We start from the raw sequence: 23,596 nt of genomic DNA on the forward strand, positions 1-23,596 counted from the left end.
AGAACTGAAATAAAAAGGAAAAAACCCTCTGAGTTATTCCTTCCTCTGGCCCTCGCCGCCCGCCATTGCCTCGGCTTTGTTCTGGGCAGGGGCTGGCTTCGTTTTGCGACTTGTAATGCACCGAGCACTTTTGCACACGGTGCTGCATCCAGCTCCAAAGGGCAGCTTTGGCCCGCTCAATCACGACTCCCTAAAGGCATCTTGCATCTGTCAAGGGGTGTTGCTTTAAGGGGATCCATTCCATCGGTCGTGAAGGGCCGCCATCGTTAAATGACCAAACGTTTGTTTTAAAGCAGTGCTTCTCAAACTTTTGTACTGGTGACCCCTTTCACATAGCAACCCTCTGAGTGGGGCCCCCAATTATCAATTAAAACACTTGTTTATATATTTAACACCATTATAAATGCTGGAGGTAAAGTGCGGTTTGGGGTGGAGGCTGACAGCTCGCGACTCCCCCATATAATAACTTAGTGACCCTCCCAACCCCCAGTTTGAGAACCCTGGTTTTAAAGTGCGTGTATAGTGCAGGTGCTGGAGTGAGAGCACTGACATCTGGGCTGCGCCTCCAGAGAGCTTACACAGAGATGGTGCAGTCCAGGGGCACAGATAGTTTTAAACCACCTTTGCGCAGCTTGGCTTCTGCCTGAACTGCGGGCCAGTACAGCCCCTGGCATAAATAGGGCAGGCCTCAGAGCTTCTCTACCGAATAGCATTCTATTCTGCGTTCGATAGCCCAGAATGACCATCATCCCAGCACTGTGGCCATGCTCCCAGCATGGCCTTGCACTCAGGACGGTGAGAGGGAGCAGCACAGGACAGCACTACCTGCACTGGGGGAGTAATTCCCTGGGTTGTTGCAGCCCCCCCCTTATGGCCACTATAGTGATATACAGGGGATGTGTGCGGGACCCAAATCTGGCCCTGACATTCTTGATTTATGCATGTAATAGGCATTGCTATGCCTCAGCTCTTCTCCGTAAGGGCTCCCCGCTCTGTGCAGATCCCTGCTCACTTGGGGTGAAATTTTGGCTTCTCCTCCGCTGGCCAATGAGGGTGCTAATTATGGTATTTTTGTGCTGTGGCCATCTACTCACGAAGAACTGGCCTGTGACCACTAGCTCCTTTCACATCAGCTACTGAACAGCTGTCAGCTGGTAACCGTTTTCAGTCCTCACTGACCCTGTCTGAATTTGAACCAGTGACCAAGAAGTATCCCATTACCAGCCCCCAGTGATCTTCAATATTCCTGTGGTCATGTCTGAAGATCACATTAATAAGAGTGGGGCTTCATGATGGGTAGAAATGTGACCTCAAAGACCTGCACTCCGACACATTTGCACATACTCTGCCAAAGGCCACACTTGCTTTGGCAATTCTGCCGTTGGTTTCATCATCGATGTGACTGCACCTGACAATGTACTGCCAAGGTAGGTGAACTTGTCCACTGCCTGGAGGGTTTGGCCATTCCCTGGGATAGTAGGCTCTACGTAAGGCTTTCCTGGTGCAGGCTGGTACATCACTTCTGTCTACCACTGTGCTATTACTGTACAACTTAAACCCTAAAACTATTAAAACTCTCTACACAGTTTCTACAAGCAGGAATAACACTCTTAGCCAACTCAGGCCATGCGGCAGTAAGAGACAAATGGAGTGGCATCGACCCACACTCTCTCTTATACCCTCAGCTGAGAGCATGAGGAGACTCACTATGCATGTGCGGGTCAACGGACACTGCTAGAAAACACTTCCAGACTCAGGCAATTGGCGCGCATGTGCACCCTGCTAGTGGAATACACACAGGGACTGTGGGTGTCCCCCCAAGGTGCCATCTGATGTACTGAGGTACCACTGAACCTGCCTGTTCCACCAGCCTGGGCTCCTTTACATTGTCCTGCCGACTACGCCGCGGTGACGGGTTGACCCCTCCCCCCGCCCTGGGTTGCTACCTGCGTGTGTGCTGGAAGAGGCTTGAGGGCCTGGCTCAGCAGGACGGGGTGGGGGGGCAACCCATCACAGGGACCATCACTTGAAGAAGAATCTATGAATCTATGAGAACCCATGGGCTTTAGCACAGCCCCACAGAGAGAGATGGTGCGGAATCCATCTGAGGGGAGAGGTCCTTCCTAAGGAATGACATTTCAGAGACGACCTTACCAGACGGAGGGACCCGCCACACACATTTTTTTTAGAAAGGATATTTAATGGTTTAACAGGAGGCTTCCATGAAACGTGTTCACATTCAGTATCCCGTAAAATCACACTGCATTATAATGTCCTAAAAACAGTCCCATTTTGCAAATCACTGTGAATACTTAAAAATGCAAACAGTAGATGGGCAAACACAAGGTGACCGTTTGCTTTTTTTTTTAAATTTGTCAGGATGCAATTGTGTCCTGTTCCCACTCTAGAAAAAGGCACCCAACATAGTTCCATGGGAGTCTGATCCAAGACTCCCATCGATTTTCCACTGGTATTTGCATCCAGCCCCAAGTGCGGGGAGAGGGGGAAATAGCAATGCTAGCTCAAGGAAGTCTGCAAACCAGCAGGTCTCCTCCCAGCAAAGATAAGATCTTTGTGATGGTGAAACGCCAGCAGTTCTATACAGTTAGGCTCCACATGAACCTTGCTGTAGCACTAGCCACCAGCTAATCACAGGAGGTGCAGACTAATGGGGCTGGTGCTTTCAAAACAAATGTGGTTGGTAATTTAGAAATCAATGGCCCATCAGTGCCTAGCAAGATAAAAAACAAAGTGGCTTCGCGGCTGTAGCTCAAGTGAACCAAAGGAGCCTCCTGCTGTGAAGGAAACGGGCCTCGTCAAGTACTGCTTCCTCTTTCATTGTGGTTCTCCAGCAGAAGCAGCCCTCACAGAGCCGCCCAAGCTTGTCGATGACGATTTCCAGCCCATATTACATGCTAGTCCGTTCTGATCAAGGCGGGGTTTTTTTTTTTGTTCTCCTTCTGGAGCAGCCCCAGACTAGGATATGACCAGAGTGGTAGCAATGTTGCAAAGATAAAGTGTTACAATATGAGCCCAAACGGATGCTGCAGCTTGCTTCCGAGTCCCTGTGTCATGCTATTAACCGAGGCCTGGCATTTGGGGAGAAGGGGGAGAGTGATTTTTGTGATGGCTTTTAATAAACTCTATGCTGCATGTGCCGGGCAGAGAAACATAACAATATGGACCAGCAGCTGCTGGCAAACCCACACCTTTAGGGTCCATTAACAGCTGCTGAATTACAGTAGCACTGCCATTTTGACAGCGCTTTGGGTGTGGAATTGTTTACCAGCTCTGGATCTAATTCAGTCCCTTTAGGTGCCCTCAGCTGCTCAGTGTACACCCAGGGAAATGGACTTAAGAACATAAGAATGGTCATACTGGGTCAGATCCATGGTCCACGTAGCCCAATATCCTGTCTCTGACGGCCAGTCACAGATGCTTCTGGCAGTTGGAGGCTTAGGGACACCCAGAACATGGGGTTGCATCCCTGATCAACTTGGCAAATAGCCACTGATGGACCTGTCCTCCATGAAGTTATCTAATTCTTTTTTGAACTCAGTTATACTTCTGGCCCTCACAACATCCCCCTGGGAATGAGTTCCACAGGTTGACTGTGTGTTGTGTGAAGAAGGACTTGCTTATGTTGTTTTAAACCTGCAGCCTATTACTTTAATTGTGTGACCCTCACTTTGTGTGTTATGTGAAGGGGCAAATAGCACTTACTTATTCGCTTTCTACATATCAGTGATGACTTTATAGACCTCTAACATCTCTCCCCCCACTCATCTCTTTTCTAAGCTGAACAGTCCCAGTCTTGTATGGAAGTTGTTCCACCCCTCTAATCATTTCTGTTCCCCATCTCAACACCTTTTCCAATTTCCTCTTTTGTGATGGGGTGACCACAAGTGCATGCAGTATTCAAGGTGTGGGTGTACCATAGATTTATATAGCAGCATTATGATAGTTTCTGTTTTATTATCTATCCCTTTCCCAAGCTTTTTTGACTACTCCTGAACATCAAGCGGATGTTTTCAGAGAACTATCCACAATGACTCCAAGATCTCTGTCATGAATGGTAACAGTTAATTTAGATCCCTATCATTTTGTATGGGTAGTTGAGAATATGTTTTCCGTTGTGCATTACTTTGCACTTATCAATATTGAATTTCATCTGCCAGTTGGTTGCCCAGTCACCCAGTTTCGTGAGATCCCTTTGTAGCTCTTCACAGTCGGGTTTGGACTGAACTACCTTGAGTAACTTTGGATCGTCTGCAAACCTTTGCCGCCTCATTGTTTACCCCTTTTTCCAGATCATTTATGAATATGTTGAACAGCAACAGGTCCCAGTACAGACTCTTGGGGAGACCCTGCTATCTACCTCTCCTCTGTAAAAACCGGCCATTTATTCCTACCCTTTGTTTCCTATCTTTGAATCAGTTACCGATCCGTGAGATGCCCTTCCTTCTTATCCTGCCACTGCCTACTCTGCTGAAGAGCCTTTGGTAAGGGACTTACCACAGTAAAACCACCAAGAACTAAACAATCTGGTGCAGCCGTGTGGACATTGCTTCCCGCAAGCCACACCATTCCCTGAAGCACTGAAAGTTAATATAACCCATTTAACACCACACCCACCCACTCACCCCAAAATGGCACCAAGTGTGTGAGAGTCACCATTTAGATTCCTTATCCAGCTTCCCGCTAGGCCACCAAAAGACACCAGCCTGTTCAGTGCCACCATAGTGGCTAGTTTGAAGAGAAGAGTTACTTGTCAGTGTGATCCACATGGGAAGGTGGATAGAGAAAGGCCGATGATCAAAAGACTTCGGAAGAGATGTTTCATCATTTAAATGTATCTGGAAGTTAGAGGAAACTAGTGCTGCCTTTTCTTTTTTTTTAAATAAAGAGTCTCTTCTGGGAAATATCATTGAAGGGGCTCTTCGGTGGATTTTCAAGAGCAATTTTCAAAGTTGATCTCAGTGGGAACAGAGTTAGGCCAGGTCTCAGCACTTTTGAAAATGGCTCCCTTAAAAATGTTCTACTCTGAACATCGACATTGTGGGGTTCCACGTTGACTGTCTTTCACTGACTCCAGACTTAGGGCCAGTGGAAAATTTCTAATTTTTAACACATTGTTTTGGGTTGAAAATTCAATTTTGATCCCAAACCCCACTTTCCCCCAGTGAAATAGTTGATCACAATTTTGGGGGTGTTTCTAAGCAATGTAATTCAACACCAAAGTTGCTCAGTTTACAGTTTAAAGGATTTTTTAAAATCTAGTTGCCCTTCAAGTTCTCCTTGGATCTGAGAGTCAAGCTGGCTCCTTCTTGCTCACATACCACCACCAGGAAGAAAGGGTTATTTACCTGTACAGTAATTGTTGTCCTTCAAGATGCGTCATGTACATATACATTCCACCGATGGCAAGCGCACGTGCTTCCCAACTCGAGTACACTGAGGGCACACACTATCACTGCAACGTATAAAGTACACACCCACTCAGAGGAGAACCATGGGAGGGGCTCTCTATCACTAGTCTCCATGGTAGCAAAGGGGTGCTCACACCCAGCTGGACACAGCAGTAACGCCAACATGGAGGTAAGGTGCAACTAGAGCAGGTAGAAAAACAGAAGGAAAAAATGGTGAAAAGCTTTTCATCATTATTTTCCAGTTCTGAAATTTCATCCTGTCTTCAAGTTCTTATAAACTTAATCAAACTTCAATATATCAGAAATTTCAGCTAGCTCTAAAGTTTGTCTAAAATATGTGCGGGGGCGGGGGGCAGAGGGGAGAGAAGTTTTGTGAAGATTTCACTGAACATCTTTTGCTCTTTTTTTGCTCAGAATTCAAACAACATTTTTGATGGAACGTGTGAAATTTAAACCATTTCAACCAACCATAGGAGCCCCACATATGTACATCTATAATACACCTCCACTGAGTCAAGGGGACAGGTGTTGGTCCAGGAGCCAGACAGAACCCAACTTGACTCTCTGGTCCCATGTAGAGTTTGGGAACAGTTAGAAAACCATCTTTTTACTTGTGAACTGAGCAAACTGGATCTGTAAGTGAAGGAGAGACAAATTTTGTGATGTCATTTTTATGGAGCAAGATCCCCACTTTAAAACATTTAATCCCCTTCATTCTCCCTTGGTGTATTTCATGGTGCCAAATTAAACAGTGACAGTAGCATATAGAATAATTGATTCACAACTGATGGTATCATAATGGCGTCTGGCTGATATAAGAAGCCAGCCAAAAAGCAGAATATGCTATTTGAAAATACGTTTAAAACTAGCACGTGCATCCACAATTCAAAGTTTAGTCCCTCACAGATCCTTCAAAGGAAGCCTTAAACGAATATGATTTTTGTATCAATCACGAAATACATCTAGAATAGAATTTAGGGGAGCAGAAAAGTTAGATGCATGTGGATTACACTGGCTTCGTGTGTGTAACTGCATCTCAGCCGAACGACTGCACTCAGTGCTTATAACAGCCTGCTACTTGCTCAGAGCTGAAAGAGCTACTCTAGCTCGAGCAGTCAAGGCGTACGCTGAAGATAGGGGGATCGATACCTGCTGCTGACCACGGTATCTATGTTTGTGTGGCCAAGATTTAACAGAGAAGCCCTTACATTTAAACATCTGGAATCAAAGGTGACCTTCACGTCCTTTATAAAGGCAAATATGTTTCTGATCTATAGAAACTGGCATGGGTTAGCTTGACATCAGTTGGCAGCGTAGATTTGTTTGTGAAATGTACCACTTTGCAATCAAGCCCAGTGCAGTCAAGATGCCATTCTATCTCATACATCCGCTTGGCTGCATATGTTACATTACTGAATGTCAGCACAGCTGTTGCATCTTTCCCATAGCCTTACACGGGGCTGCTTTTGTTCCTGGAATAACAACTGGGTTTCAACACTATCTGGTCTGTTTTCATGAAACCAGAGTCGCCTCTCAATGTATCCAGGCCGTCTCTACTTGGCAGTTCTTACACACCCTGAGTGTTACATCTCTATGGAACCTTTGTAACTAATATTCAGCAACGTCTTTATTCTTTAGCTGGTTGGGGGAATAAGAAGGTGCAGAACCCACAGTCCATTCTTAGACCTTTAACTAAAAAATAAAAATAAACCCAGTTCACTTCTCATGGAGAACTTGAAACCTTCGCTGCCACGTTCCTAGGCATGTTTGTTTCCGCTGTAACAGTGTAGCATGGTGTGATTCTATCCACCACCAGTCCCTGAAGCACCGTAACGTCTTCTTGTCCATGTTACTGGATGTCATAGTGCTGCGCAAGCCACGGCTGCTGTCCACACGCTTGCTAGCAGAAGGCTTGCTGAGAGTCTGAGTGCTGGGCGGGCCGAGAGGGAATCTGAGGAAGAGGTGCATGAGCAGACCTCGTAGCCGTTTTCCGAACGGCTCTCGTCGTGCTGCCCTTGCTTGGAGTGCGCCCCAGTCCTGCTGCTCCCTGCCGAGTCTGGAGAATCAGACTGCATGTCACCGCACACCAGCCAGTCTCTGGCGATGGACTGAGGGTAACCAGGTTCTGGTTCCAGGTTATTGTCCAACACTTTCCAGTACTCCTTGCCCCTGAAGAAATAGGTTGCACCTGGAAAAAAAAAAAGACATGCAGGGTTAGCAGGCATGAGCTCTGGGAGGGGCTCTCTATCACTTAGTCTCCATGGCAGCAAAGGGGTGCTCACACCCAGCTGGACACAGCAGTAACGGAAACATCCTGAGCTGATGGGAGCAGGTGCAACTCCACCAGGAGTAATGGAGTTTTTGTCCACTTGCACCTGTTCACGACAGCACAGTAGGCAGGGACATGTGCCACCTGTTTGTTTACAGGGCTGGCTTTAAGCGTATGCTACTACAGTGGCCAAGTCGGGGGGGGGGGGCGGTCTGCCACACACACGACTCACCAGCCATGGTGCCAAAGGCCCAGTTATGGTGGGGGAAGAAGATGGGCAAGGCCTCACATGTCTAACTTGACAGAAGGGCCTATATGTTGATGTGCCCAGAGAGAATATGCTGAGGGGTTTGTGATGCCACTGGCATATTCTTAAAGAGATAACCTCAAGGCCTTTAATCCACCGGGGACCTGGGAAGAGAAACTCCTATAATATACTGTGCTCCTGCGAGCCAGGCATTTCAAAAAGACACCTCAGCACAGAGGCCTCCTACGTCTTAGGCATCACTTAAGTCCCATGTTAAAGGATTAAGTGGTTCATAGGGCCTTGCACATGTACCACTGACAGACCCCGGTTGTTGGCGGGTGGGATCGAACCTGGGATCTCTGGTGCTAAATGCATGAGCCTCTACTGCATGAGCTAAAAGCCATATGGCCCTTAGCTAAGGCTGTGAAGCAGACTCATTAATCTCTCTAATGGTGTCCCTAGCCTCTGTCTGTCAGAGGGTGGAGATGGATGGCAGGAGAGAGATCACTTGATTATTGCCTGTTAGGTTCTCTCCCTCTGGGGCACCTGGCATTGGCCACTGTCGGTAGACAGGATACTGGGCTAGATGGACCTTTGGTCTGACCAGGTACGGCCTTTCTTATGTTCTTATGTTCTCTCTAAGTGGTCTCGGTGCCACTAGATGGGAGAGAACACCACGCCCAGGAGGTGTAGTGGGTTGCACACAGACCTCTTGTCCAGGGGTAAATTTCATCCACGAACAGGTACATTTTGAATTCCCTGAACTCGCTCCATGCTCGTTAAGGACACCTGCCAATGGGAGTGATGAGCAATGCTCAAAAGCTTCCAAGGTTCAGCCCGATAAGCCCCTGGAGATGTCCCTCTTCCCAGGTCGCTATTACATTGTTCGTTTGACATCTAAATCAAACCTGAAAGTGTCACTTTCTTGTAAGTAGTGCTTGTGCTGGAGGAAATGGATGGTTTTACGTCTCCACTAATGGAACTTCCCGCCCCTCCCCCAGGGAGATCAGGCCCCACACCAATAAATCTCATCCCCTAGAAGGAGCTTCCTGACCCACTGCCAAACATTTACTTAAAAAACCAAAACTCTTTATATCTTATTAACTTATTTTTTTCCAACTCAAATTTCAACAAATACGGCACAAGACAAAACACCATATCCAACCCATCGCATGATACGGATCAAGCCAGACTACTGCCAAAACAGGATAGACTATTGCCTTTGCTTTGCCCTAATCAACCACCTTAGGAGGCCCCAGTCCTACAAGCTGCTCTAAATGATCCTTTTGTCTGTAGGAACCCCACTGATTTCTGCAGTGCAACTGACAAGATTGGGGCCTTTGGTTGTCCGTTTCTTAGGGCAGGAACTCTCTCTCACTACATGTTTGTACAGTGCCTAGCATGAACAGTTGCAATATGAGTGTAAAATGATAATAAATAATAAAGGCAGAAATCCAGAACATTTGCAGAGCACATGTAGGATTGGAAATAATTCTGAAGACTTCAAGAAAAAGAATAATGTTCATAGCAAACAATAGAACCTATTTGGCATCAGACAAGTATCAATGCCACTTCTATCATATATACGCAGCATGACACACAATAACTGATCTGGTTCGGTGCTCATTGTCTTTAGAGGTGGATGACTGCCATATTAAAAAAACTGAGTGCAGTGGAGGATGTGTATACAGCTTGCCTAGGGAATTTAATCTCATCATTCACAGAATTAAATTCATCCTGGTACTCCTAGCTATAATTTCTTGTCCTATGCTAAACAATTCCCCTCCCTTAGGGCCTCAGATGGGCATGTGCTTGTGCAGCTAGCCTGCCCTACAGCTCACACTGCCATCCTATATTCTATTTTTAACACATTCGCTGGTTGAGAGCTAGTGTGGGTACGTCTCCTGGAGCTGGGAGTGACACCCTTAGCTCGGAGTCTAGACATACCCCAGATTGGCAGTGCTGCAGCACTTTCAAGACAAAAATGCGAAGAATCTCCTATCCTATCAAAGCACCAGGGGCATGGGGGTAGCAGAACAGAGTTACCTTCACTGGAATTTGTCTAGGATGCTGGAACACATGCTCCACTTTTGCAAAAATGCCCTAAGATGTCCAAAGTGATCAGGAATTTATTGTTATATCCAAAGCCCCATGTCGCTTAATATCATGTGGCGCATTGGTTGGTATTGATACTAATGTGTGCGTACAGCACAGTTTTGACAGAGAGCAGAGTGTCCTCAACATATCTTACTGGGGTTTTACCTCTGAGGTCTCCCACCCAAGAAATGAGCTAGTTCAACTCTGCTTATTTCATCCAATCACAACCCAAGGTGGTATGTATGCCGACAGACACATTGCAGCCCCTGGCCGGTGCAATACAGAACCCGGACTTGCCTACATCCTTGCATTTGCTACTTGTTAGACATGCTTTACACATCAAGCAGCGACACATGTCCAGTTACTGAGCAACAACTTGCAAGACTGACCACAAGATTCTTGTGATAACAGCTCTGTCTCCCGTTGAGTAAAACTGCAGCATGGTGAGATTTCACAGCTGTAGTCACAAGGTCTCATGAGAACTCCAGTGATAATGGTGCATCACTGCTGGAATAGCGTGTTAAGTCCAGGCTACACTTTAAAAGTTTTACTGACATAATTATGTTGGTAAGGGATCTGATTTTTGTTTGCCAGAATAGTTATGCTGGTAAAAGCCCTATTGTAGATGCAGCTATACTGGGATAAGGCACTTTATTTTGGTATCGCTTATTTTGCTTTACTGAAACAGAATACACTACATGGGTAGAAGCGCTTTTATACTAGTATAACAGTGTCTGCACTAAGGCCTTTGTTCTGACTCCAATTTAACTATGCTGGCCTAGTTAAAGCCACAACATTTCTAAATAAAGACAAGGCCTTAGGTTAAAAAACAAAACCAAACCAAACTCTGCTAAGCTAGCACCGACTCACCATCTGACCATCTCATTGCGTCATCTAACGTGCTTGGAATGCCCTTCCACAAAGTGGTCTCGGAAGGATAGCCAGGATCCATCCTCCGCTCATGGTCGTCATAGCGCCAGTAGAGACTGTCCTTAAAGAAATAAGTCTTGTCATTGTGGGCCCAGGAAAAAGCAGCGTCGATGCCTCCCGGTGGCAAGCCAAAATCCGAAATTGGCCGAGGGTATCCTTCCTCCACGTTATTGTCTTTGAACACCCAGTATCTGTCTCCTGAGGAGAGGAAATAGGCATGTAGAAATATCAATTCTGCTTCAGGTTACACTCCATGATCTGCTGCTGTGACAATCCCTAGATTCGAATTCACGGCACTCCACAAAGGGAATTACAAAACCAACAACCTGCTGAGGAATCTGCTTCTTGTGGAAAATGCTGTTTGTGTCAAACTCCCACTTGGATACAGCCAGCCTTTGCTATTTTGCTGCTGGAGGCATTAGGTCCCAGGACATAGACATGTTGATTATGCTGCGTAGTCTGAGGCTAGTCATCTCTGGTTATGCCATTTAATTCCCCACCCCCTCATCCCCTTTGATTTCCACACAATAACTGTTTAATAGAAATAAAAAGTCACACACAGCTTTCGAGGCCAATGGAGAAGTTCTGTCTGTAATTCAACTTTTAACACAAACGCACGTACGCACCACCTTTGTAGGTGACTCCCCCAAGTTTCTGTGCATTCATTCGGCTGGATATGAAAGACCTGCACATGTGGTAGGAAGGGCACATGGCGTCTCGAGAGATCTATCTATCTTGGGTACTTATGTGGCCTCCATTACCATAGTATTGGGCTGCTCTCCAGGAGGGGAATCCATACAGATCACGCTCTAGCACAGCTGCTCCTATGTGCACAGAGGGGACAAACTGCAAGCCCTGTGCTCAAAGGAGTGAATCTGGCCCAGGATCTATAATTGGACCTATGGATTGTTTGCCTCTCTGATATTGTTCTTTCAATAGCTGTGTGGTTTGGCAGGGTCCTTGTGGAGTCCAACACGTCATGGTGGCCATTTTGGATTTCTCCATCTGAGAAAATAATGCTTCGGTAGTATGTGGGAGGCCTTAAAAGCTTTAATGGGTGCAGATGTGGGATCCATTACTGAGGATAATCCATTTCTGCAGCCTCACCTCTACAGTTCAGCACTTCTGAAATCAATAATTTACCACACGCAAAGTGGGACATTAGAGAGGCAAAAAGCAATTTCCAACTGAGAGAAGCTTAGCACAGCTGCTCCTTTTGGAATTATCCAGTAGGCCAGCTCCCTAAAAAGCACCACAGACCCAGTTTGAGTGCTGGGTGCAGTAATTACACAATGGAGAGACAGCCACAGTTTTGAGTGTGGGAAACTGCTAATTAGTTAAATTAGTTAAACTACTGGCATCAGGCATAATACCAGGAATGAACGGGCCTGAGGTATATTTAGTTCTTCCATGTGGGACACTTCAGAAGTATGAACCGAACCTAATGCCTAGTCACAAAGGTGGAATATAGTTCACTGAATTATTGTAATGGATCAGTGCACTGCAGACAGAAACAGTTCTCGGCTAAATCACACGCAGCTGGGGACCAGGGCTAGAATCCTGGCTCTTCAGCTGAAGGAACTCTCCCCTTAGCTAACACTACTAGTAGGGCCCTTCTACAGCTTATCTACTACAACCTCACTCAGGCGCTGATGCACACAGCCAGCAAATTCCTCCATGTGCCTCCAACAACACTGAATATTTCAGATGCAAGATGCTCAGGGTAGGCCCTGTTAGGACAGAAGAATTAAAAATCCATCTTCTACTCAATGAAGTATAAAGGGAAAGAAAAAGAAGATGCGGGGGCTGGAGCACATGACTTATGAGGAGTGGCTGAGGGAACTGGGATTATTTAGTCTGCAGAAGAGAAGAATGAGGGGGGATTTGATAGCCACTTTCAACTACCTGAAAGGGGGTTCCAAAGGGGATGGATCTAGACTGTTCTCAGTGGTACCAGATGACAGAACAAGTAGTAATGGTCTCAAGTTGCAGAGGGGAAGGTTTAGGTTGGATATTAGAAAAAACTTTTTCACTAGGAGGGTGGTGAAGCACTGGAATGGGTTTCCTAGGGAGGTTGTGGAATCCCCTTCCTTAGAGGTTTTTAAGGCCTGGCTTGACAAAGCCCTGACTGGGATGATTTAGTTGGTGTTGGTCCTGCTTTGAGCAGGGGGTTGGACTAGATGTCCTCCTGAGGTCCCTTCCAACCCTGATATTCTATGATTCTAAGAACTGTAGCACTTATTTAAGAAAAAAAAGCAGTTTGCTACTCCAGCTGGTCCTGTTTGAGAAAGTGATTTTTTTTCATTTTTTTTTTTTTTTAACCAAACATAATTGTTGCTTTTTGAGTGGCTCTATTAGCAGCCTAATATGTATTAGCCTTGCAATGGTGGGTTCATGGCAGCTTATGACCCAGGAGCTCAGTGGAACACCTCAGCATATACACTTGGGGCCCTCACATTTCATCTGCCACACTGAGGCTTATTTGTCCAGCATGGCAAATTCCACTGAATGACACCGAGTTCCTCCTTGCCTGCAGGACTAATGTTTAAAGCTACTAGATACTAAAGCCACAGATACTAGCAAGAGATGTGTGGTCCCTTTAACAATGTTTTTGCTCTTACCTTTGAAGAACACGATCTTGTGGTCATTGGTTCTCTCATACACCGCGTCCACACTGTCCATATTGAGAGGGAGACCCCGCCAGAAACGGTGGATCTGAGCTGGCTGGAGGGAGACCAAGTGTTTATTGCGAGTCAGTCTCCAGAAGTACTTGCCTAGATGAATACAGATTGGACATTAATGAACCATGCCATAACTCCCCTTTGCTAGGAGGAAAAAGCTGTGGGTGGAGTCAGGGGATAGTAGAAAACAAAGTACATAAGGTGGGAACTATGAAACTATTTGCTTTCTTTTATTCCCCATCCCTTGGATGGCTCCCATATCCCTGACACTGAGCCATAAGGAGAAATCCACTTCCAGACTCTGCGTTACAGTCACCATCCTTCTGTCTGATAAATGAATCTTTTACTGTTAAGAGCATCCGCTTGCTGGGGGGAGACAGGAGATATTTCCTCTCCTTCCCTCCAGGGCTGAATAGGCTGCCTCAGCATCAGTACCAGTATCATTACTACCCAGCAACTGAGCACCTGAGACCAAAGAGTACTAAGGCAGCTAAAACCAGGCTAGATCAGACCACTGACTAGCCCAACAAGTGATAGTTTCTGAAGAGACAGAAGTATCTGGAGCTTTTCCCACTCCCCACACCGCCGATTGCTTTAGCAAACAGTGACTACTACTGTATGTTGCTCTGCCATGACTCTGACCTCCAAGTGTTCGAATATTTTGCATATCCCTCTGCAACCCACCCATATTGTGTACTAGGAAGAGGCGATCTGAAATCCAGTAGCTTTTATAAAGGGGTAGGAGTGGAGGAGTGAGAAGAATAAAGAAAAAATACAGAGGAAGAAAGGAAGAGCAGAAAAGGAGGCACCACTGACGTATATTGTGCACCATTCTAAGGTGTATTGAGAAGGTGGCCTCCTTCTCACCCGAAATGTTATAATGAGACAAATTCTCTGCTGCTGTAAAAGGGCACAGCTCCAGCGACCTCAGGGAAAGGGGTTGGGACGGCTTTTGTGGCCTGCATCATGCGGGAGGTCAGACTAGATGATCATAATGGTCCCTTCTGACCTTAAAGTCTATGAGTCTATGAAGCTGCAGCTAGGAACTGGGGCTCAGCAAGAAATCACATTGATCTTCCCTTCCCATCACAACCAATGTTTGCTGGGGGAGAATCATGTTTAAGGCTTGAATATTCAAAGGTGTATCAGGCAGTTAGGTTATCAAATCCCATTCAATGGGAGTTGGGTATCTAATTCCCTTAGGCACATTTGGAACTCTCCACCTGAATTTCTGTGGGTTTGCAGCACATTCCATGAATGCACGTTCCTCTGGGATCTCTATAGCGTGAGTTTTGAGCTGGAGGAAGCAGGCTGATTACCTACCCTATCTCCCCTCAGTCTCCTCTCTAGTACCCCCATTCCCAAGAAGCTATTGTCGTGAGTTTATGCATATTCCTTTCGGCAAAGCAGGGAAATGAGCAACAGGTCCAAGATGTTTCTTTAGATTTGTATTCAAGACATTCAACGACATTTCTACAGAGCTGGCAGACTGTGACACCAACTTTCAAAATTTTATGGAAATTGGATCTTAGCCTAATAATGCAGGAGGCAAAACTCCAACACTTAAACATCTGCAGCGTGGGGATTTTTTTTATTACAATTATAAGGATTTATGTCACATACTTATTCTTCTGCTGCATTTTGCCTATTTGCTCTATATGACTGAAATCTATGTCTGAATAATACATTCAACTGTTAGGAATGGCAGTAATTACAAATTCTTTTAAGATCATTACAAATCTAGTATTCAAACTGTCTGGCTGTTGTATACTTATGGAAACACATGTAATTAAATAAAGATGTTCTTTGCATCTCTAATTAGGCTTGCACTGGAAAATGCCAGATTTTCACCGTTTTCAGAAGAAATACAGTTGGCATAATTGCTTTGTTAATAGGAATGTATCTAAAGTTAAAAGCGCTCAGTGCTAATTTGACATAACTGGAGAAACCCCACCACTTTGTATTATTTAGCAGCTCTCCTTCCCTATTGATGGGCTCAGCAGGTGCGCGGCTGCAAGAAGCCAGTTTTCAATCTGAATTCGAAGTCAGGAATAAGCTGATTTCCAAGAGGCCGTCGGGAGCAGCAGAAACGTAGCAATTTAGGTAGCAGTGAATTCTGAATGCAATGGCTCCCATTTGCCCATGAAGCTCATGTTATCACCTCACCGTGGCCTGGTCTGCCTGCAGAAGTGCCGCACTTACTCTGACTATCCCCAGGCCATCCTGGGCAAGAACTGTAATTAGCGTACAGAGTGAAATGATTTCATTTATGGTGAGAGAGCCTGATGTAAGACCAGCCCAAGCTTGGCAGATTGAAAAGGAAGCATGAAAACCAAGGTTAAGATGGGCCTTCCTGACCTCCCCCAATTCACAGAGATCATGGTAAGTTCCCGTTCATGTGGGCGGAGGCATTTTGCTTTTTCTGATGCTTGGTGGTTTTGATTCCAGCTGTGAAATGCTCTCAGCACGCTGGATGCCTCTGGCAACATTTCTGTACACATTATATAAGTGGGCCAAAGTTTAAAACTTGGGTTCCCTAAAGTGAGGGTCCTAAATCAAAGTGGTCTGATTTTCAGAAGTCCGGAAACTCTGCAATTCCATGAAAGTCCACAGGAACTCTGGGTAACTGACGATGCACTCTGTATTTGAACTGCACAGAACGCTGCCACCTATGCGGAGTTACTTCAGGTTTCACATTACTGTTTGGTGGCATTCTGTATGCGGTTCTGACACGTTATTGCCTCAGAATTGGGAACTGCCCAACAAGAGGTGATAATTAATTACCCCAGTCCAATCGATAGCTTTGGAGCCAGATCGTGAGCTAAGGTAAATTGAAGTCAACAGAGTTATGCCAGTTTACCCCAGATCTGCCTATTGACATCACTGAAGCTATGGAGATTTACATCAGCTGAGGACCTGGCTAATTGATGCCAATGGAACTATACAGATTTCTACCAGCCAAGGATTTGGCCCTTTAAATCTGCCCTTGCTTCACCAGAAGAAACACACACACGTGACAAATATATGCCAGAAATAAACCACGAGGAGAATTTCTCTCTTGGTTTTTCGTTCTAGTTCTCCTCTCCTAACTCCCTTTCTTCCTTGCAGCCTCTTTGGAGCCAGCAGCTCTGTGCAGGCGTGAGAAAGAAAAAGACATCTGCAGAGCGAGTGCCTCGCGGTGTGAACATCATCTTCTGCTTTGTGCTGCCCCAGCGGCCCAGGCATCTTCAAATGCTTTTGTTCATTCCCTCTTTGGATGCCCTCCCTCCTTCCATCTGGTAGTGACATGTTTCAATGGAGATGCCGTAAACTCTCCTGGTTTCTGTTTATCATCTCATCTTAGTGAGGAGATGCCTTTCTCCCCCCCAGGAGATCAGTTGAGTCAGTTCTGGACAATGCATCACAGTGGCCTCAGTCGGGGACCTTTCCACCTCAAAGGCAAAGAAACCCCAAGGAAACCAGGCAGAGAAGGACTCTGTACAGCTGAGGAGGCACTGACAGGATTCTCTTAAGACAGCCTGTCCCCCCTGGAGATACACTGTCAGCAACTGTTCAATAAACATGGAACCAGATGGTACTGTAATTTTGTGCATGTGTTTTCGTCTTTGGATGATGGTGCATTCACAGCATGTGGAACCAGGAACGTGAAGTGTGGGCGGAAAGGGAAGTTGAAGGCATTCAGGACATAAGTCCAAGTGATCTGTGGCTGTTCTCTCAATCCTCAGATGGACCCAGATTTGTACTTTGATACTGCAAATGCCAATTTCAGTTTGTCACTTTGAAATCCTGGAGTGTCTGGTTGAACAGCTCAAATAGTGGCATAGCAGACATTGATGATATCCTGTCTCTAACAGTGGCCACTGAGAGTTGGTTCAGAGCAAAGTGTAAAACCCCCATAATGAGCAGTTATGCAAAAACATGACTGGGGGCAGGATGAACGGGGGAGGAAATGGAAGTTTCTTCTGAGCTCCAGGCAGTCAGTGATTGGCTGGTGTCCTGAGGGCCTTACCACCCAATTAGTGTAACTGCAGATGTTCTGACAGTTTACATACATTCCTAATCATTCATTAGAGTCCTATTCAATTCTTTGCCTCTTTAGCTTCTAGCAGCAGTGAATTCCATAGTTTAATTATGTGTCAGTTTAAATTGATTGTCTCTTAATTCCACCGGATTTCCCCTGCGTTGTTGGGTAAGCAGAAGTGTCTGATTTACCATTCAGTATTGTGTACCTCTACCACGAACCTCATTCACCTCCTCTCTAAAACAAGCAGGCCTCATTTAGGCTTTGTCTACACTACACAGGTTTTAGCGACACGGCAGGCAGTGTAAATGCTGCTTGTCAACACTTTTGCGGACAAAATACTTCCGCCCTCTCTGAGCGGGGTTTGCGTTGTCGACAGGAGAGCGCTCCTGCCAACAACGAGCCGTTTACGCAGCCACTTGCCGTGGCAAAACCTTTGTCTTTCGGGCAGGGGAGGGAGGCTTTTTTAAGCACCTGTGAACGACAAAAGCTTTGTCATTCAATTGGCAGTGTAGACAAAGCCAGTCACTCTCCCCCCATCTGGAAGTCTCTACATGTTTCATCGTCACCAATGCCCAGTGTATCCCCAGGCCTCTTTATACTGCTCCAGTGGGACCTGAAGGTGGGTGTAGATAGAGGGCCTTAAAGTTCTAAGAGCCCTTCATGCTGCCCTAACGGTCTAAAGTGGCCTCAGTGTGAATGAGAATCAAGTCCTGGCAGGCAGCTCTGGACCAAACCCAATACTACTGGATGTGAACCTAGTGCCGCAACCAATACCCTGACTCCATGCCCCAGATGTCTTGGCAAAGCCATCCCTCTGCTGGAGACCAGGTTGGAAGAGAAGAGTAGACTGAACGGTTGCACGAACGGAGCCCAGCTGCGTAACGCCGAGCTGGGTGCAGCTTCGGCTTGGCAAAGGTCACCTAAGCCGTTACGCGGAAAGCAGCTGCTTACCTTTGAAGAAGAACGCCTCGCCTCTGATCTGAGCCACAGCGTCAAAGTGAGTGTTGCACCTGTTGGGCATATCTCTTCTGAGCCTGCAGAAAGACAGCACTCATGTGAGCGGCAGCCCCGCTCCAGCTCCCCAGGACCAGGCACTGCTCCTCCAGGCAAGCAGCAATTCCCCTCCCACTCACTGCGCTGGCTCGTCTGGCTGAAGACAATTCCCCAGTGCACACAGAAACTGGGATTTGCAGCCCCGGGCCATCGAAATGGAGGGGTTCAATGGGACATGGCTGTAACTAGGAATGATGCAGAAGGTCACAGAGGCCCAATGTTTGGCGGGTCCCTGCTCCCACCCCCAAATCAGCCCTGCTGTGAACCCAGCCTTGTGCACAGGGGATTTTCCAAGGCAGAGGCTCTGCAAAGCTTCTCTGGACAAACGGCAGCTTTAAGACAGTTTTCTCATCAAAACGAATCCATGGCAGACACAACCCCCCCTTTTCTACGTGAGACCATCACCAAGAGCCAAGGAGATGGGGAGTTAGATTCTGCTCTCTGTAGCACTTCTGGAAAGCCAGAGGAACTCCAGTGCAGGCAAAGCTATTACTCCAGCTTCACTGGGGTGCGTCTGAGAGCCCACCTGGGCCCCCTGCTGAAGATACTTGCTGAACAAAAAGCACACAGGCTGACAAGAGTGACTTCAACACACAGGAACTCTGGACGTAGACTCTGAGCTGCTGGGGGTCACAGCCGCACCATGAGGCAGTAACAGAAACCAAACAAAGGGGGTCAGGGGCCGTATGGTGAATGCCCAGATAGTGACTAGCCTGGCTGGGATCCTGTTTTAACAAGGTGTGTGGTGGGGCCACGGGGAGTATGAAGAATGTAAAGAGTAACGAAGCCCTTGTACAATGATTGATAGAGAGCAAAGAAAGGATTTGTGAACCATATACAGATCAGCTGCTCTTCATGGCAGGGAAGCATGAATCTAATTTGCCTTTAGAAGAACTTCATATCGGACTGCCGGCACCATCCTTCTCAACTTCTCCCTATGTAATACACCAGCCACATGTCTGAGCCCAATCAAGACTTCACCATGGTATCTGAGCACCCTTCGGCTCCATAAAACAGACTTCACATTAGTGATACAGTGCTGTGTGGCCAAGGGGAAGAGCCAGCTCCCTTCTTTCAAAGCATCACAGCAACAAACATAACTGATACAATTGTGCCACTAGAAGCGTAACAAATCTTTGGGTTTCTGACAACACCGTTACAAGCTAAACAAAACACCGGCCCCAGAGGAGTTGGGATTAGAACCCTTGACCTTCAGCTCCAAAAACATAGACCTCTACCACTTGACCTGAAGGAAAATTCCCTTTGCTAGTAGTAGTAGGCCCCTTATCCTTTCTGTGGTTCAATCACTAGAGGATGGCACGCACGCATGCACACAAAACATTACATGGGATTTGCTTTAAATGCCAAGAGGGAAGGAATCTGTGAGCCCATTACGATGACAGCTTTGCAGAGGGTATCTAACTAAACATGACCAATACAGCACCCAGCCCACCCACACTGTGAGGAGGATGAAATCTCCCAGCATGAACCTCCTTGAGCTTTCAGACTTTTCACCCTACCTTTCGGGGGCTTTATGAGGAAAAGCCCACTGCACGATTCTGACACTGGTGAGTAAATTGATGGAATTATCCATTGCAGGGCACATCCTAAATAAAGCATTTTCCTCTCATCCCCACAGTCTGACAGCCCTACCAACATTCAGGAAACTCTCCATAGAAAGGCTGTTCCCAGGAAAGCCTCTTGCTCATCCTCATGGGGAAAGAAAAGAATATCCTTGTGTGCTTCCAATGATCACCCTGCTTCTAAGGAACAAAGCAGAATTCTAAAGACAGCACTTCAGTTATCCAAGGGACCCTCCAAATATAACTAAGCCCCTGAGGCCATGCTGGGTTGTATCAGCTGCATAATCGTAATTCATGAATTCTGAGTGGATTTTACCAGCAGAGAGAAGGCTTCTGTGCCCCTGATATGCTGCCCAGAGCTGTCTTGCCTCATAGATTTATCTACTCCTCTGCCGATTCATTATTCAAGAGACACTTGTCAAAATGAAAATCCTGTGTTAGATCCTCAGCTGGTATAAACTCAGCGTATCCCCATGGAAGTCAATGCTGATTTATGCCAGTTGAGCATCTGGGCCCATATATTTTAAAAACAACCTCTACCTGAGGTCCTAGTAACATCTGCAATCGTTAAAATTAAAGAATTTTAAAAGTGTAATTGACTTTTCACCCTGACACTATTTCGATTACGGCTCTGCTCTTCCCCCAACTTAAGAGTGTGAAACTAGACTTGTCAATTTCATACTCTTTCCAGTGAGTTTGCTGCCAACATTGAAGAGAAAGGTTTCATACATAAAATAAACGGTTTCATTTAATTAAAAACGTCATGAAGATATTTTTACACATAGTAGACCAAATTCGCCTCTTGTTTGAAACACACACAATGAAGCCTGGATTTTCACTAGTCACTAGCGATTTTGGGTCCCCAATTTGAGAAAATGTAAAGGACCCCAGTTCTCTGATGGTGGGTGCTCAGCACTTTCTGAAAATCCAAAATGAAATATAAGCTTTGGCCCAAATCCAAAAGGGTAACTTACATTAAATCAATGGATGTTAGGGGCCGAATTACCTTTGGGGATCTGGGCCTTTGCCAATTAGCCAGCTCTTTAAATAAAAATACCACACACACGCAAGCATAGGTGAGGGTTTGGATACTATGTATACCAAGGAAGAATGATATTCATCTTGTCCTTTTTCCTTAATAAGTAGCACTTTTCCCTTTCTACAAAATCCCCCAGCACACCCTGAATTCCTTATTTATGTTCTAGTCCTGAATTAACATCTCATTAAGCTTCTTACCCACACTGGTTTTATCCCTGGGCCACTTTTAACTCTTCTGGACCCACATTACACAGAGAGTGGTAGTAACAAAGAATGCAAACAGGACACCAGTGGCCCGAATGAGCTGGACCTCAGTGGTTCCCAGGCTGGAAGAATTAGCACCTTCTGGGGAAAGCACCGCACACGATTCTTCAAAGGTTCTTGCGAGGAGCCTCTGTGCTTCACACATCTACCCCGAGCAAGCAAACAAGGGTGTTCTGGAGCTGGACTCAGAATCGACACTCAAAAATCTAGTGGGTCCCCATGAGAGCGAGGCCTGTATGTAGAAATTGCTCCTTTGGTTCCCTTCCCCTTCCCAATCTGAAAATCCCCAACCCCATGGTTGGTAACTAGCCATGATTTGGGCGGGGAGGGGACATGTATTGGAGTCACCCCTCTGCCCACTTCTTCTGGCTTTAACTCCCTGCTGCAACCACAGCTGAAGGGAAGTATCCACCCCAGGGTCTGAGAAGACCCCATGCTTCAGGAGACGCTTCACAAGGACATTGGTGGCAATGCTGCTTACTGCACAGTGGAGCGGTTCTCTGGCAGCTCTGGCAGAACGGGATGGTCATCAGTTTTGGTTACTTCAGGCTTGGCTGTTGGGGACACAGAATCCCTGACTCCTAGGAATAAAGACAAGGGAGCATTAGAGGGCACACCACCCCCAACAGCCAGACAGTGCATCCTGGAGAAGAGCTGTCTCTGCGAGCCATTGCTGATGAAGTGAAGCGTAAACCCACTCATGGGGGCATGAACTAACCATACAGCTGCCAGATTCTGACTTTGTCTTCGTAAGGCAGGTCATACTTCAGGGGATCCCCCACCGGTCCCTGGTAATAGGGTCTCATGATAGACTCTAAGGCAGAGATGTGGGTCAAGCCGATGGCGTGGCCAAACTCATGGACTGCCACGGCAAACAGGTCCATCCCATGGGCATCTGAAAATAAAGTCATCATCAACATCAAAATAATACTGCATGCTCATCACGCTTTGGGCGGTGGTGGGCATTCAGGCGTCTACTTCAACATGCACATGTGTGTCAGTGTGAGGGACTGAGGTCGAATGGTTGGAGCCGGAGACTAAGAGTCTATGGGAGATCAGTGGGCAGCTCCCTGGAAGAGGCAGTCTCTGATCAGACGGCCCTCAGTGGTCTACACATTTACAGACAGGAAGTGCTTTCGCTACAGCATTGGGCCAAAGTACCTGCGTTTAATTCCACCAGTGAGCGGATGGGGATATCTGCCAGCACTGCCCTATCTGCCAGAGCAGGTGTCACTGCCAGCTGGATATCCCCACCCGCTGTACTGTTGGCCTCGGCATTGCACCTAGCGTAGCACGGCCCTGAAGCTCTGGGGCCCCTGCATAGATAGGGCCAATTTAAGGATTTTGTTCAGTACTGGGACAGGGACACTGGAGGGCCCCAGAGACACAGAGTCACAGGCTCCACACAGGTTGCCTGTATTAGCAGCTGTACAGCAGTGGAGTCAGACATGACGTGGCTGTTCTGGATCAGGTTCTGCGCCCTGTGGCTAATGCGGGCAGCAGATAGTCCTGCCTGACTAGCTGTCTTGAAATCTCAGCTGTTTGCCCAGTTCCCCTTGCGAAAAAGCACTAAAGGGTTCTACAGTAACTGCCACACCACCGCAGCTTATCTGGGGTCTCAAGTGGTGTGGCCCAGTGGATTGGGAGGATGTCAGTGTATGTGTCCACAGGGCTGCCTTTATGACCCAGTCTGAGCACGGGCAGGGCAAGAGGAAAAGGCCGGTGAACAAACTGTTTGGAGTAAAGGGCTTGGTGCAAAAAAGTGTGCAAGGGGAAGAGGACGGGGCAGCTTTTGTGAGGAGGTTTGAAACTCAGGTTGTCCATAGAAACATTATCTGCAGGAGATGCAGCATTGAAAGGTAGCCAGGTCCTTTCTCCTGGGGGTTCTGGTTTTTGAACGCGGGGACAAGGAGGAGCAAGGTGGGAGAGAGAAATCAGATTAACCAAACCAAAAAAGAAAGAGAGAGAGAGAAAATATTAG

General features: G+C 46.6%; 1 protein-coding gene across 2 annotated transcripts in view; it reads right to left on the bottom strand.

Annotated features, from left to right (window-relative positions):
* Positions 1 to 2,179: 2,179 nt before the first annotated feature.
* The window catches only part of MMP17 (matrix metallopeptidase 17), a 118,403-nt gene continuing 96,986 nt past the window's right edge, over positions 2,180 to 23,596 (bottom strand). For both annotated transcript variants that reach the window (XM_005299537.4, XM_042852542.2), the window contains exons 5-10: positions 22,334 to 22,510; positions 22,097 to 22,196; positions 18,629 to 18,711; positions 13,594 to 13,746; positions 10,913 to 11,170; positions 2,180 to 7,617 (exon numbers count right to left, since the gene is read on the bottom strand). In XM_005299537.4, the coding sequence (XP_005299594.1) occupies positions 7,289 to 7,617; positions 10,913 to 11,170; positions 13,594 to 13,746; positions 18,629 to 18,711; positions 22,097 to 22,196; positions 22,334 to 22,510 (1,100 nt within the window). In that variant the 3' untranslated portion in view covers positions 2,180 to 7,288. The remainder of the gene's footprint in view (positions 7,618 to 10,912; positions 11,171 to 13,593; positions 13,747 to 18,628; positions 18,712 to 22,096; positions 22,197 to 22,333; positions 22,511 to 23,596) is intronic.

The sequence above is a fragment of the Chrysemys picta genome, chromosome 15 (assembly GCF_011386835.1).
Source record: "Chrysemys picta bellii isolate R12L10 chromosome 15, ASM1138683v2, whole genome shotgun sequence".
NCBI classification, from domain to species: domain Eukaryota; kingdom Metazoa; phylum Chordata; order Testudines; family Emydidae; genus Chrysemys; species Chrysemys picta.